The 14976-nt window shown below is 42.1% G+C and overlaps 1 protein-coding gene across 2 annotated transcripts; it reads left to right on the top strand.

Moving 5' to 3' along the window:
- The first annotated feature begins 224 nt into the window (after positions 1-224).
- Positions 225-12877, top strand: nsrp1 (nuclear speckle splicing regulatory protein 1). 2 transcript variants are annotated; one of them, XM_079507519.1, is made up of 8 exons: positions 225-483; positions 2478-2571; positions 2923-2979; positions 3447-3575; positions 5529-5645; positions 6748-6955; positions 9555-9657; positions 9766-12877. In XM_079507519.1, the coding sequence occupies exons 1-8, from the start codon at positions 413-415 to the stop codon at positions 10781-10783; spliced, it is 1797 nt and encodes a 598-aa protein (XP_079363645.1). In that variant the 5' UTR covers positions 225-412; the 3' UTR covers positions 10784-12877. The 2 variants fall into 2 exon arrangements, with proteins under 2 accessions (XP_079363645.1, XP_079363646.1); XM_079507520.1 differs by lacking the exon at positions 5529-5645 and having other exon boundaries at positions 227-483; positions 9766-12875.
- Positions 12878-14976: the final 2099 nt, after the last annotated feature.

A 14976-nucleotide genomic window follows, 5' to 3' on the forward strand; every position in this document is an offset into this window, starting at 1 on the left:
ACCTGCTTTTGCCATCTTTGTTAAAGAAGAGAAGACGAGCCTGGGTTTGGGTAAGGGTTTGTGAGGTTAAGGTTAGGTATAGGCATAGTTTGTGTGAGGTTAAGGACAGGTTTAAAGGTTAGGTTTAACCAGAGCCTTAGAAAAGACTCTGGGTTGGTTAAACCACGCCCACCTGGTCGAAAGCTCTGCGAAAAAGGTCCCCTCTCGCACTGCTGCTGCCTGCTGAACACGTTTGCACTTTCGCGATAAAGTGACCAAAGCGTGTCAATCAAATAAAAATGAATCAACAGTGGTCAGATATTTAGTGCAGGCCTTTCAAATAAATATTTAATATGAACCGAACAGCGAACACTGAATACAACCCGTAGTTCTGTGATTCTGTCCCGCTGTATGACAGGCTTGTTTTGTATTTATGTTCGAATGTGCCGTTTTTGGATCCAGTCAGAAGAAGACTCAGAGCAACATGGCGTTCCCCAGTAAACAGTAAGTATGTTGCAGTTGCGGATATAAGATACCGTCGTTGTGGAGACGTGTAGCTCGATCGATCATAACGAAAGCCATGCAATTAATGCACAGATATTGTGTAATGATGGGCTGGGACCGTGTCTGTCGATTTACTTATTGCTACCGCGTTTGCTTGATAATTAATCGTCAAGTACGTGCGCGGTGCGCCAATAATAAAGCATAATTATGTTAACTGTTGTGATCAAAAAAGAGGTTCAGAGTATTCTGAATTAAAAAGGACAATTAGAATTAACATGCATATGCATTTTTATATTTAAAAAAATCACACCCGTGTGAAGTAAGTGGTGCAACTCCGTGTGGGGGTCCCCGGGGGGGGTAGTTCCAGACCCCCAGGGACGCGCCCAGGGGGCCTGGCCGGTTCCGGCGTGCCGCCCCGCGTCCGAAACGGTTGAGAAATGACAGAGTTGCCATGTGGGGGTCCCTCTATACTGTACTGTACTGTACTGTACTGTACTGTCACTGTACTGTGCTGGCACACCCGAAATCATCATACAGTTAATATGTGCGTGTGTGTTTGTGTGTGTGTTAGGTTGCGCACAGGTGGTGAAAAACAACCATGCTGTTTTCGTGCTCATACCCATCCATCCAGCCAGCCAGGCAGGCACCCACACACATAGTCACTTACGGAAGTGGTTGCACCACTTAAAAATAAAGATCCAACCAAAGTCAACAGGATTGCCACACAGTCAGTAAAGCAATGTTTTCAACTGATATGCAAAAGTACGCCCTATCAAGTAATATTCCGTCCCATTAGTAAATCATATCACAAATTCACAACTGCAGATGTATGTATTTATAGACGTATTTGTATTTATATTTGCTTGCTTGAGAATGTGTTATTGAACACCCAATTTGAATTATGTGGTTTGGTTGTGGTTCTCTGTATTGCCTGGTATTATATGAAGGTACATGCAAGAGAAGCAGGTGACGAGATTGATGCAAACAGAACTTTGCCAAATGTGGCCTTCTCTATCAAATAATCTCTATGAAATATATGAATATTCTATAGAGCTGGGGACTTGATTTATAGTTGGGAACCAAATAGACCCTTTTGGGTCTGTAACTCCTAACTGTACAAATGTACACTATAGTACACATCAGAGTTAAATTAGCACTGATAATTTTGCAGTGTAGATTAGGGTCCAGGAGATAAAATAAAATAAAGTATGATGGGGGGGTCTGTGGCCTGATGTGTGTCAAAGTGGGGGTCCTTGAAAAGTAGCTCAAGAATTTAGACGTTTGCCCAGGACCCAAACTAGTGAAAATAGCAGATCTGCAAGCTCACAATTCATGCCGTGTTGTGATTGATTGATTGATTGAAAATTGTATTCCCAGTATGTAGAATGGGTACATTTCGAACGAAAGCACAAGTCAATACAAAAACTGCTACGAGGATGAAACCAGAAAAGTACTAAGACTTGTTTACATCAAGGTCCTCCATTTTCAATTCATCAGAACATTTAGAGACTTACAAAAATGTACAGACGTACATTGTCACCCACTTTAACTGAGAAGTCGGTATTGCTGAGCTTACTACTTGATCCAAAGAGAATGGATTCAGTTTTTCCCTATCAGTGATGATAGTATGTTATCAGCGAGCCAGGTGCAGATTCTACCAAGTTCAGAGCTGAGGGCCTTTTCAACCTGCAGTTTGTTTCTGTCTGAGACCAGCAGTGCCGAGTCATGCGCCAACAGGAACAGCCACAGGCTGATGTCATGTCAAGGTTGTAGATCTGGTTGAGGTTGTTGAGCTGCTATTTTCACGGCTTCTTAAACGTTTTTCTTATTTATTGATGGAAATGATTCGATTTTTTTACAGTATATCTTTTTTTATGTAGGAAACAAATACAGGGTCACAAGTACATAAATCCGCTGTACCCATAAAAATTGGTCCACTACAATGCTCTATAGAAACAATGCTCTATTCCATGTGTGTTGGATCTTTTCCACAGGTATGGGCTGCTCTTGCCCCAGAAGAAGGGAACATCTAAGGCTCCAAACCTATTGCAGAGACCTTCAGTGTTTGGTGATGACTCTGATGATGAGGTAGTCACAGTATTTTTTTAATAAAATAGTAGGTGCATTAGAAATAGTTGTTTTCAATGCGTTATTTTTCTTTTTTCCCCCTGCAGGCTAGGTTTTTTTGTTCCTTAGTTTTGTCCGTTTTTTATTTCTGTATTATGGTTATTCGGTGGAGGATATACTGTATGCGTTTGTAGCTAATATCCTGTACCGTTTTTCTACTGAAACAAACACCAGATATTGAATATAGTATTTCCTCAACCCCCAACCTTTTGTATTCGTCAAGCCTCTCCAGATAGCATGTTATTGGGTGGCGACAGCCCAAATAGACTGACTGAAGGTGTATTTAGCATGTGATGCTTTGTGTTCATACAGACCTCAGTGGGAGAGAGTCTACAGAAAGAGGCTGTGAAGAAGAGGATGATGAAGCAGGTACAGTCGGATGGAGTTCTGTGCAAAGTGCAGGCAACCATTTTGGATCTAATGATTATCAAACATTAGCCCATGTTTCTGTGGCCTTCATGTTCTCTTCTCTCTGTCTCTTGTGTTTTTTTGAGTGGTGTAAACCACTCCTACAACTGGCTTTTGTGTGCAGAAAAAAATGACCACGGTTGCTATGTTAAAAATAATTTCTGACGTAATTAAATCACACCCGGGTGAACTGGATGACCGTAGCAACCGTGGTCATTTTCTCTGCACAAAAAAAGCCAGTTGTGAAATCACATCCAGGTGTGATTTCATTACGTCAGATCAGAGCTGATCAGGCTATATAATACCTTACCTTATATAATAATAATGATTTCATTACGTCAGACATTACGTCAGACCACAGCTGATCATGCTATATAAAACCTTACACCACTCAGTTCACACGGGTGTGATTTTTTTTCCTACATCAGACTCGCTTGGAGATGCACAAGGCCTTGGAACAGGACAGCACTGTGTACGACTATGATGCCGTGTATGATGACATTAAGCAACAGAGGCTGGAGAGCAACAAAAAAGTTCTAGGGGGAGCGGACAAAAAGGTGAAGTCCAATTGAACGGTAACATGTAAACCCAGCAATCACCTGGTCATTTACTTGCTTCAATATGATCAGTTTCTATTATTGGGCCTGCATCATTTTCAAATGGTATCCTAGGAGCGTAATTTAAGGGGGGCAGGGGACACACGGTGTACATGCCTAGGCATGTCATAATAATAATAATTCCTGAAATTTATATAGCACTCAAAGTCACTTTAAATGTGTGTGTGGTGGAAGGAAAAACTGTATTTGTGGGAAAAAAGAAGAAAAAAAAGTATTAAAAGCAATAAAACGGCAAAGGGGGCGTCTCTGACGTGTTTGTGGCGGCGGCAGCCACAGAGACAGCCCTGTTGCCCCAGGTTCGGAGCCTGGTCCTGGGGACCTCAAGGAGATCGGCATCACTGGACCTGAGGGAACGGGACGGGACATGCAGCTGGAGGAGGTCAGACAGGTAGGGGCAGCCAGGTTGTGTGGACGGAGTGCCTTGTAGGTGGTGAGCAACATTTTAAAGTGGATTCTTTGTTTGACAGGCAGCCAGTGGAGGTCGTGGAGGACTGGTGTGATATGGTCTCTGGAGCGGGTACTGGTGAGCAGGCGGGCAGCTGAGTTTTGAACATATTTGAGTCTATTGAGGGCTTTGGAGCTGGTGCCATGTGGGATGTTGTTGGAGTAGATGAGTGTTTTGGCGCCAGTGAATGTCAGGGGGGTGCGGAGACGTGCAATGTTCCTAAGGTGGAAGAAGGCTGTGGTTCACGTGGGAAAGGAATGGGGTCAAAAATGACACCAAGGTTGTTGATGTGGGTGGAGGTTTTGACAAGGGAGCCATCGATGTTAAGTGAGAAGTCCTGAGTGGAGCGGGTAAGGGAGTTGGGGCCAATGATGATGATTTGTGATTTATTGCAGTTGAGTTTGAGAAAGTTATTTTGCATCCAGGTTTTTATGTCTGTGAGGCAGGTGGTGGAGTGGGTGGCTGTGTTGATGGTCGTGGTAAAGTTGTGTGTCGTCATATCGGTGAAATTGAAGGCCATGGTGGCGGAGCATCTGTCCGAGGGGAAGGATGGAATATGGTGAAGAGCAGGGGACCAGGCACTGGGCCTCGGTCTACGGAGTATATAGGGTTTGTGTGTGTGTGTTGTGTTGTGTGTGTGTGTGTGTGTGTGTGTGTGTGTGTGTGTGTGTGTGTGTGTGTGTGTGTGTGTGTGTGTGTGTGTGTGTGTGTGTGTGTGTGTGTGTGTGTGTGTGTGTGTGTGTGTGTGTGTGTGTGTGTGTGTGTGTGTGTGTGTGTGTGTGTGTGTGTGTGTGTGTGTGTGTGTGTGTGTGTGATCAGACAGTCTATTGATGTTGGCTAACATCTTATCTCTTTGTGAACGTCTTCAAGTTAGCTAGCCATAGGAAATGTCATTGTTGAATTGCACCACTGGGCTTCTCCACTCAACACATAATATGAAAGTATTTTATTTTTTGGAAAATAACTTACTGTGTCGTTAACTCAGCAGGAACAACTGCCCCAACAGGTGATAGGCAGTGAGCAGGGACAGTTTGTAGAAAGTGGAGAGGTAAGTGAGAATTATAAATTATAGCAGTGTAGTTCTCAAACGTTGTGCCAAGGACTCCCGAGTTGATGTATATTTGACCGCGTACCCCCATCTCAAAAATATTTTGTGCCAGGGACCCCCAGAAGCAAGAAAAATAGTAGATTTACAAGTCGCAGCACAAAGTGGAGTGCTTCAGTGCTATGAGCTTGCATATCTGCTATTTTGGAATAGACAAATTATAAAAGTGGTTCAAATGATTGTGACGCTATATTCACACCATTTTGAGAACCAATTAATTATAAAATGAAGCCATAAGGTACACGGATATTTTCTTTACGATCTATTCTAAATTACTTCAGCATATGTTACTGTTATTTTAAAAGATGTACTGAGCTGGTACTTTTTGTCATGTTTATTTTAGCTGGATCAGCAGCAGGCAGGGGTCAGTGGCAGCTCAGGCAAAGAAGGAGTGCAAGATGGAAGAATATCTGTTGCAGATCAGAAGCAATTTTGGTCGTGTTTTGTTCCTCCTAGGGCGGTATGTGAAAAACTAAAGTCCCATTGAGGATTTGTGGCTGTACTACCTGTGTACCTAGGAATCAAAATTCCCAATGGTATCCTAATGTCCCATCTTTCTGGTTTCAAAGTCTATCTTTCTGGTCCCGTATCACACTATACTTGCTGCCATAGTGCTCGGTACCATAATATTAGCCTGGCATGGCCAGACTAATATTTGTAGAGCTATTAGGACATGCGCAGATTAGGGATTCCAAGATTCATCAAGTGGTTAAATAGCTCCTGTCGGTGGGAATCTGTGTAGAACTTGCTTTTCCAAGGTGCAAATAAAACGAATACCTCTCTGATTAACCATATTTGCATACTGGGCCCTCATTTGTACCCCACAACTTCAGGGGCAGGGAAATCCAAACACAACCGAGCGGGGCCAGACTAATCTGCCGAGGGCAATTATTTTTTGCACAGATTTGTCTGGTTTCCAGGCTATGTTGGTGCCTTGCATGGTTTCCTCCGCCATCAGTGTAAAGTGTGTGTGTGAATGGGTGGATGCATCATTTACATAAATGCACCATTTTCTCATGTTCGACAAGCAGCCTGCACACTGCCGATTGCACTGTGTAAAACATTTTAAAGATTGAATTAGAAATGGAAAATGATCTGTATTGTCTAACTGTTGACACAGGCATTGAAACGATAGTGAAAATGAATCAGCCATGCAAAAAACACTCATTCGATGTTAATGAGACAATCATTCACTGTCTATGGGGAAAAATGGACTAGTGGCTATATCTATACCTTACCCCTTATCCCTAAACTTATTTGGCATTTTTTACTATTTTGAAAAACCCTTTAAAATAGTTCAAACAGCTGATCTACAATGTGTCGATGTAGATCGGCTAGTTGAACTATTTTAAAATGTTTTTCAAAATAGTAAAAAATGCAGTTTAGGGATAAGGGCTAAGGGGTGGCGCAAGATAGGGCCCTAGGTGCATACTTGTAGTACAGCAGAAGACTTAGAGCCACTTCTGGGACGTAACACCGGAACACATTCGCTACTCTAACACTTGATGGTGTTGCACTAAGCTAATGCCATGACATGTTTTATCTTGTCTCTTGTCACACAGCCAAAGTACATTAATCAGCTGATGAAAGCAGTAGAAGACAGAAAGAAAGAACAAGAACGGAGGGATGACAGGAAGATCCAGAAGGAGAGGGAGGCCGAGGGGGAGGAGTTTGCCGATAAGGATGCCTACGTCACGTCTGCCTACAGGCAGAAACTGCAGGAGAGGAAGGAGGAGCTGGAGAAGGAGAAGAGAGAGGCTGCAATGGAAGGTAAATTGACGTAACCCATTAATACCAGATTCTACAAATGCCTTCTAAACCAGTAGTTCTCAAACGTTTTCGTTCCAATATATTTACAGTATATATTATACATTTTATAATTGATATATATTTGACCGCGGACCCCCCATCCCTCCCTGTTAGAAAATAGCAGATGTACAAGCTTGCAGTGCGGTACAAAGTGACACGCTTGTATGCTTGTAACTCTGCTATTTTTGAGAGTTTTAAATCTAAAGTTGTCTGAAAAACCTATGTTGCTATTACTATATATACTAACTCAAATCTAAAATTACGCAGATGCTTTGGAAATTATCCAACCCAAAATATTAAAGGACCATACCGATGGTCTGACTATATATTATTGACTATAACTCGCAATATATATATATATATATTTTGTTTTCAAGGAAATTATTTAATTAAGTTTATTCCAGTACAGTATGAAAATCTGTTTGCAATTTGAAACATAAAATGAGCTTGAGTTATATCCACCATGCTAAATATCATTGCATACCGTTATTTTGTGTGAAAATTATGTTGCTTTTTAAAGCGTGGATTGACTTTACAAGACTAGCTGAAGTTAGTCCCTGGGGAAAAGATTGATTCACAAACTAAATTCCGACATCAACCTTGCTGTGATGTTTAGCCGACATCGTCTCAAATATTCAGTTAAGTTCTGTTACGTTTTCAGGGCTTTGGATAAAATATAAACACATAGGCCCTCATTTATCAATCGAGTGTAAAATCTGCCCCAAATTCGAGTGTAGGATTCGTAGTACACCCACGTCGGGTCGGCATTTACAAAGTGATCGCAGACAGCTGTTTCTTCCTTAATTTCGTTCGGACGTTTATAAATGTGACGGCTGAAATCTATCTGGCACGCCCTATGAAATCAAGCCTCGCCCTCGTTTTTGCGACATGAACAACTGCAATACGACCTGGAAACCATGGTTACAGGGGAAAAAAAGTTATACCTGCCAAACGAAGTGCACTTTCTGACAATGCGCAGGATTCGTTTGAATCGCAGCAAAGCTTTCTGGTGTGAATGTCACCTAAGTTGCCTTGCTGCCCCCTCCCATACACACACACAGACGCACGCAACTTGTTGTATCTTAAATAAATAAACCTGCATGAATTAAATAAAGCTGTAGGACTACCCTGTCTGTTTCTCCTCTCGCTTCGCTTCCCTTGCTGCCCTCACCCCCCGCACGCACGCATGCACGCACTTTGCAAGCAACTGTCACTGTGTTGTTAGTTGTATATTAAATTATTAAAGTCTTTATTCATTTAATATACAACAAGATATATTAGTGAACGAAAACCTGAACCTGTGAACCATGAATTATATAACAAATAGGCACGCACACACGCTGCAGTTTTGCAAGGTGCATCTCCTGTCCTGTAGTCTGTCTCTCTCTATCACGGTGGTCCGTCCGTGACACCGTGACCAATTGACCATGCACGTTCGACGACAGTCTATTTAAATTGCCTCGCTGTCAACTGTCAATTATATGAATATTGCAGCCCAAACCGTAGCCTCATGTGGCACTGAACAGTGGTGGTGGTGGGCTGCAGGCTGGCTTAGCCTATACTATCTCCGATGCGTTCCCACTTGCGCTGGCACGGCACATTTGGCATTCGAGCGACGCGAGGAGGAGATTGCGCATACTGTAACTCCAGAAAGACATCGGCCTGCTGTAGATTAGGCTACAGTAGGCTACCCATGTTGGGACTCTCCGGGCTGCAGCACTGCACTATAGGCTACTCTCCAACGTCCCGTCATGGAAATATTTCAGCACAGACAGCCCAAATCCTCGCATGTATGCGCTCATGCAAAACACTGTTTAAATGGCTTGCAACATTGGCAAAACATTGTTTTTAATTGCGCGATTTTAATTACTTGTAAAGTTGGAAATCTCCTACTAATTTCATATGACACAAAGACACATCTTATATGTATTTAGCATATATATACCTATACAGTTTTATATAAACATTTTAGGAGTGAATACATATGTTTAGATGCCTGTGACAGCCTCTCAGCTGGTCAAACAATGCTGCTCCGCTGTTCTACGACAGAAAAACAGGTGAGGACAAAGCGTACGACAGCTCCCGACCAGACGTGAGTTTTGTCCTGGCTCAAGTTCAAAATCAAACGTTGGCGCAAATGGTAAATGCCGAAAATTGCGGTAATTTCGGCGTACACCCATATTTTGGCGTACGCATGGTTGATAAATGAGGGCCATGGTGTAAGGTCTTATATAGACTGATCAGCTGTGGTCTGACATAATGTCTGACGTAATGAAATCACACCCGTGTGAACTGGGTGACCATAGCAACCATGCTCATTTTTTGGTACGAACAGACACGTAAACTAACAAAGCCAGTTGTAGGAGTGGTTTACACCACTCAAAAAGCCAGTTGTAGGAGTGGTTTACACCACTCAGAAATCACACCCGTGTGAACTGGGTGACCATAGCAACCATGCTCATTTTTTGGTACGAACAGACACGTAAACTAACAAAGCCAGTTGTAGGAGTGGTTTACACCACTCAAAAATAAAGCCTGTCTTTCTGTCTGCCATCATCAGCTGCCCTGGATGTGAAGAAACAGAAGGACTTAAGTGGCTTCTACAGACACCTGCTGAATCAGACCGTCGGAGAAGAGGAGATACCAGACCGCTCGGTTGTGAAGTCAGTCAATACCTCATTGAAGCAACAATTTGATACAATTCATTACGATTCAATCATATTCATAGGCAGCCTTTTTCCTTTCTAATTTGTCGTTCATGACTTCCATAGAAATCCGAGCTCCAAGGTTGCAGACATCACCGAGAGAACTTCGCCTCTTCCGTCGCCTACATTGCCAGCCTCCGGTGACCACGGCCCCAGTTCACACAGCGACAGCGAGGAAGGGCACGATCAGAAGTCTGCCTTCAGCAAGCCTGGGACTGCCGCCACACACTCCAAACGCCACTACAGACAGAGGTCACCCGCATCGGGGAGCGGAGAAGACGAGGAAAGAGACAGAGAGAAGAGGAGCCACAGAGACCGCGAAAGAGACAGAGGGAGGGACAAAAACCGTGAGGAGAGAGACCGACACAGAGATAGAGACCGAGAGAGAGACGACAGGCATGGTGCGAGGAGAGACGACAAGGACAGGAGGAAAGAAAGGGACAGAGAGGATGACAGAAGTAGGGGAAGGAAGGAAGCGGAGAGAGAGGACAGGCAAGGAAGGAGAGAACGGAGTCCCAAAGAAAGAGAGCGGGGTAAGGAAGGAGAGAGGGAAAAGAGGCGAGACTCGGAAGAGGACAAAGGGAAAGGGAAAGGGAGGGACAAAGTGAAAGAGAGTAGGAAGGACTTGGAGAAGACGGTGCCGACAGACACGAAGATAGAGGTGGCAGGCGAGGGAGTGAAGAAGGGAGAAGAGGACAGTGTGGAGAAGGGAAAGAAGGTAGAAGAGGACAGTGTGGAGAAGGGAAAGAAGGTAGAAGAGGACAGTGTGGAGAAGGGAAAAAAGGCAGAAGACAACAGTGTGGAGATGGGAAAGAAGGCAGAAGAGGACAGTGTGGAGAAGGGAAAGAAGGCAGAAGAGGACAGTGTGGAGAAGGGAAAAAAGGGAGAAGACAACAGTGTGGAGATGGAAAAGAAGGCAGAAGACGACAGTGTGGAGAAAGAGAGAGTAGAAGAAGAAGAGAGAGTGGATAAGTTTGCCAAGCGTAGCAGCGATCAGACTGTGAGCTCGGCAAGAGAGCGTTATCTAGCCAGACAGATGTCACGCGCAGGGAGCAAGGCCTACGTTGAGAAGGAGGAGGACTGAGGCTGGATGGACACTATCACACAGATTAAATTAAAGCACAGGTTTTCAAAGTGGGGGCTGGCACAAAACCGGGGCAAATTGGAAAAGAATGGAAAATTAAATAAAAATAAAATTACAGTGTGTGTGTGTGTGTGTGTGTGTGTGTGTGTGTGTGTGTGTGTGCGTGCGCCGTTTATTTCCAAATAGTAGCCCTTACTCTCATAGCTGCCCACTACCTAATAACAGCCCGAGGTCTGACACCATTTTATGTAATAAACGCCTCTTCCAAATAATAGCCCCCGTCCGTATAAACGCCTGGGCCTTTATTTGCAAACTTAGTCAGCCTCATTTATATTGGTGGTTCAACCTGCAGGGATGGTGATGTGCTCTCTCAATATTAAATGAAAAGACAAAAGGCCCGGTGCAAAAATAACTAAAAGCCTACTGCAAATATACCTTCCTTTTTCCTATATGTTCCTTTTTCTATACCAGTATGTTCCTTTTTTACGCCCAAGGTCCAAATCGATTTTGCATATTAAACGCCCGGGCTACTATTTGGAAAAATACGGGTATATATATATATATATACACACACATACTGTATGTAATTTCAATTCAAATTCAATTAACCCATTAGAGACCCGAGTACGATTCTACAAATTTTCCAACACTTTGAAGATTATTTTTTTTAAATGTACAAGCTCGCAGCACTGCATGATGTGCCATGCTGTGAACTTGGATATCTGCTATTTTTTAGCCAACGCTAAAATCTAAAATGACACGGATGCCTTCCCGGTTTTAATGGGTTAATTTGAATAAGATTATCGTGCCAGTTTAACCACTTTGAAAGATTTTGACACGTACAAAATAGGGACACCAGGTTCAAACATTTTCAACAATTTTCAAAATTAGCAAAAACATTGCCGATCTACAAGCTCACAACATTTTTCAGGGGCCATTTCACTGTAGGGGGGCCACAAGCCTGTGGCTGTTTGGGGGTTCTTGGCATGGAAAAGTCAACTAAGAGACAGTTCTGAAAGAACTGAACGTGTACTTCACCACTACCATCTGTTATTCAACACGCAATGCACAGACTCAACCCACCGGGGGTGCCACTGCCCACTGCCGTTAGCCAATTGCATACTGTAACTAATATGCTCTATAAGGGGTTACTTAACTGCAGCTTCTTACAACTAAAGCTTAATTTATACTCTGTGGTATGATGCCGTTGCTTGCTGCCAAGAACTGATTTTCAAGCTAACATGTCGCATTGATGGAGTATAAATTACGTTTTAAACACTTTTTAAACTATTAATTGAGCAAAAAAAACGTCTTCCTAGTGGAAATAAAAAACTGAAACTACAGGTGGCACCCACTGCCTGGCTGTCTGGTAAGGGGGAATATTCTGGAAATATTTTCTGCGCTGCATTGGTGAACATACAGTATGTTTAATTTTGTCATGAATTAACGTAGCTGCTCATGTGTTGGTTGTAACGTGTTTTTGAGTGAGAGGCTGATGTTGATTTAGCACAGATGTGGTTTTGTATTGCCTTTCTTCCCCAGTACTGTACTATTTGAGTTAATAATATATTATATTAATTAATAATAATATTATTATATAATAATATCACTTTAATTTACTTTATTATAACTTTATTTGATTTAATAGCAGGTTTTAGGTTACATCTAATGAAGATGTTGGACAGCTGATGCCAGCAAACTGAATTCATTCAGGAAACCAACAATGTCCAGTCAAAGATGAGACAGAAGTTGATGTGCTATTTAATGGTTCCAACTACAACCTCTAGTATTCATTAAAGTGGCATAATTCAACAGGATGGCCAGTTGTTCAGTCAGTGATGCCTGAACACAAACACTGTCAAAAGGAGTGGAGTGGACAAAGAAGACGACCATGATAGAGGACAACAGCCTTAGCCTGCTTCCACTTCCTGCTGTTAAAGTGACATCATTCAACAGGAAGGGCACTAGAATGTCCAACAATGTTCAGTCAGTGATGCCTGAAAAACAATAGTAGGCCAAGCAACATGAATCATGAAGATGCCACATTTTGTAGACAATTATAGTGTATAATGGTTCAATACAAGTTATGTTTGCATTTCAAAGTTTGTCTAAACCATTTTTTGGAAAAATGAAAAATACACATGACATGATCATAAAACTGGTTTTGGCTGCTGCAAGTCCGTTGGGTGCATGACGTATGAAGGCTTTTGATAGATGGGGGCTGGGGAGCCAGGGGGAGATCTGTCTGTTTTGAAACAGCAGCTTGTTATCAAAATTCCACCTCTTTATCAGTAGTGGCGTAGTAGTGTGCAATGGAGCTTTAAAGACTTTAGTAAAATCAGGCCAAAGTCCATGTCCTACAACGCAATGAAACTGTTGCCGATCTCACATCTTTATCGATTTGCCATGACATGGTTTTCCAAGTAGTTTGACAGATGTGTCTTAAACCTACAGAATTTGCCAAGAACTGACATTTAGGGTTGAAATGTAGAATGAGAGCACTAAAGCTAATATGAGGCCCACTAAGTCTCATATGTCGTTCATAGTTAATCAATAGGCTATTTAGTTAACCATAGGCTATTAAACTGTCACTAACTTAGACAGATACCATTTTCCAAATACTTCATTTACATTTTGGAACAAATAGACATCATCATGGCAAGGTAATAATTACAACCCAAACCTCTACCAAAGTGGTCTTGCCCCTAATAAACACATAGCCTACACCTCACATTTAGTATTGCGCTAAAACCTGCTAAAGCCTTTCTCTCAAATGAGATCAGAGAGTGACTCACCTGCTGCTTTTGAACTGTACCCAAACACCATTATCTCTCACAAAGAGTCACAATCTTCATCTCATCTCTGACAACCCTGATGCAAGCAGAGACACATTCTGAATGGAGAGATGGACAGATGGATGAACATGGGACAGTGTTGTGGGGGGTGTGTGTGTGTGGAGGGGGTTAGTGTTCAAAAGTAACTAAGTACATTTACTCAAGTACTGTGCAGCTGTGCTCATACAATTGAGGTATTTTTACTTTACTGGATTACTTTCAGTACATCCACTTCCACTACATCTCAGAGGCAAATATTGTACCTTTAGACCATTACAATTATTAGAAATGTTGAATTAGGCCTAGTTACTTTGTAGTTGTAGGTTATTGTTACAAATCATACATTAATACTTCAGCCCTATTAAAACTTAAGCTATTTGGTCGCACTGTTGTCGCTCCGATGCCACCAAAATGTGGAATGCCCTACCAACAGTCATTAAGACATGCGAATACCTTGACTCCTTCAAAACCGCTCTCAAAAGGTCACGTGTGTGAAATGTCAAAAATGATGATGCGGCTGATTATTGCACACACATCTAAGTGCATGCCGGTAGGTGAGGTTGCCCCATATCTGATCTATGCCTACAGGCATAGAATGTTACAGTGTACAGTAGAGTAGCAGGTTCAGACAAGCATGTGACACCACAGCCCTCACTGAATATCCCACGACTTTCTCCCATCATCATCATCAATACGACCACACCGACCCACTTCAATGCAGGAGTGGAGTGTGGATTGGATCATTTGCAGTGGTGGAAAGTAACATTTAGTACATTTACTGTATACTGTACTTTACTGGACTATTTCCAATTTCAAATATTTTTACTTCTACTCCACTAGGCTATACATCTCTCAGAGGCAGATATTGTACTTTTACTCCACTACAATTGTTTGAAAACTTTAGTTTACTAGTTACTTTGTAGATTTTGATTAAGGCATTATTACAAAACATACATTAACCACTTTACCCCTATATACATTTCGGCCATTTGAAAATAGAAGATATACAAGCTCACAAATGCGACACATTGTGAGCTTATAGATGTTATATTTTCAAAATATGTTTTCAAATTGACATTTGATGGGACATTCTGTACTTTTGGTACTTTAAGTACTTTTTTATATAATGTATACTTTTGTACTTTTACTCAAGTACATTTTTAATTCAGAACTTTTACTTGTAACAGAGTAGCCTATTTATTTTCTATACTGCAGCATTGATACTTTTACTTAAATAAGAAATGTGAGTACTTTTCCCACCACACCACTGATCATATGACTCCAGAGTCAGACATAACTGCATTTAACCCTAGATCCTCAAACTGACCATACAAGATGCTGCTGGGAAACGCTTTTCAG

The sequence above is a fragment of the Electrona antarctica genome, assembly GCF_951216825.1.
Source record: "Electrona antarctica genome assembly, chromosome: 8".
Taxonomy (NCBI): domain Eukaryota; kingdom Metazoa; phylum Chordata; class Actinopteri; order Myctophiformes; family Myctophidae; genus Electrona; species Electrona antarctica.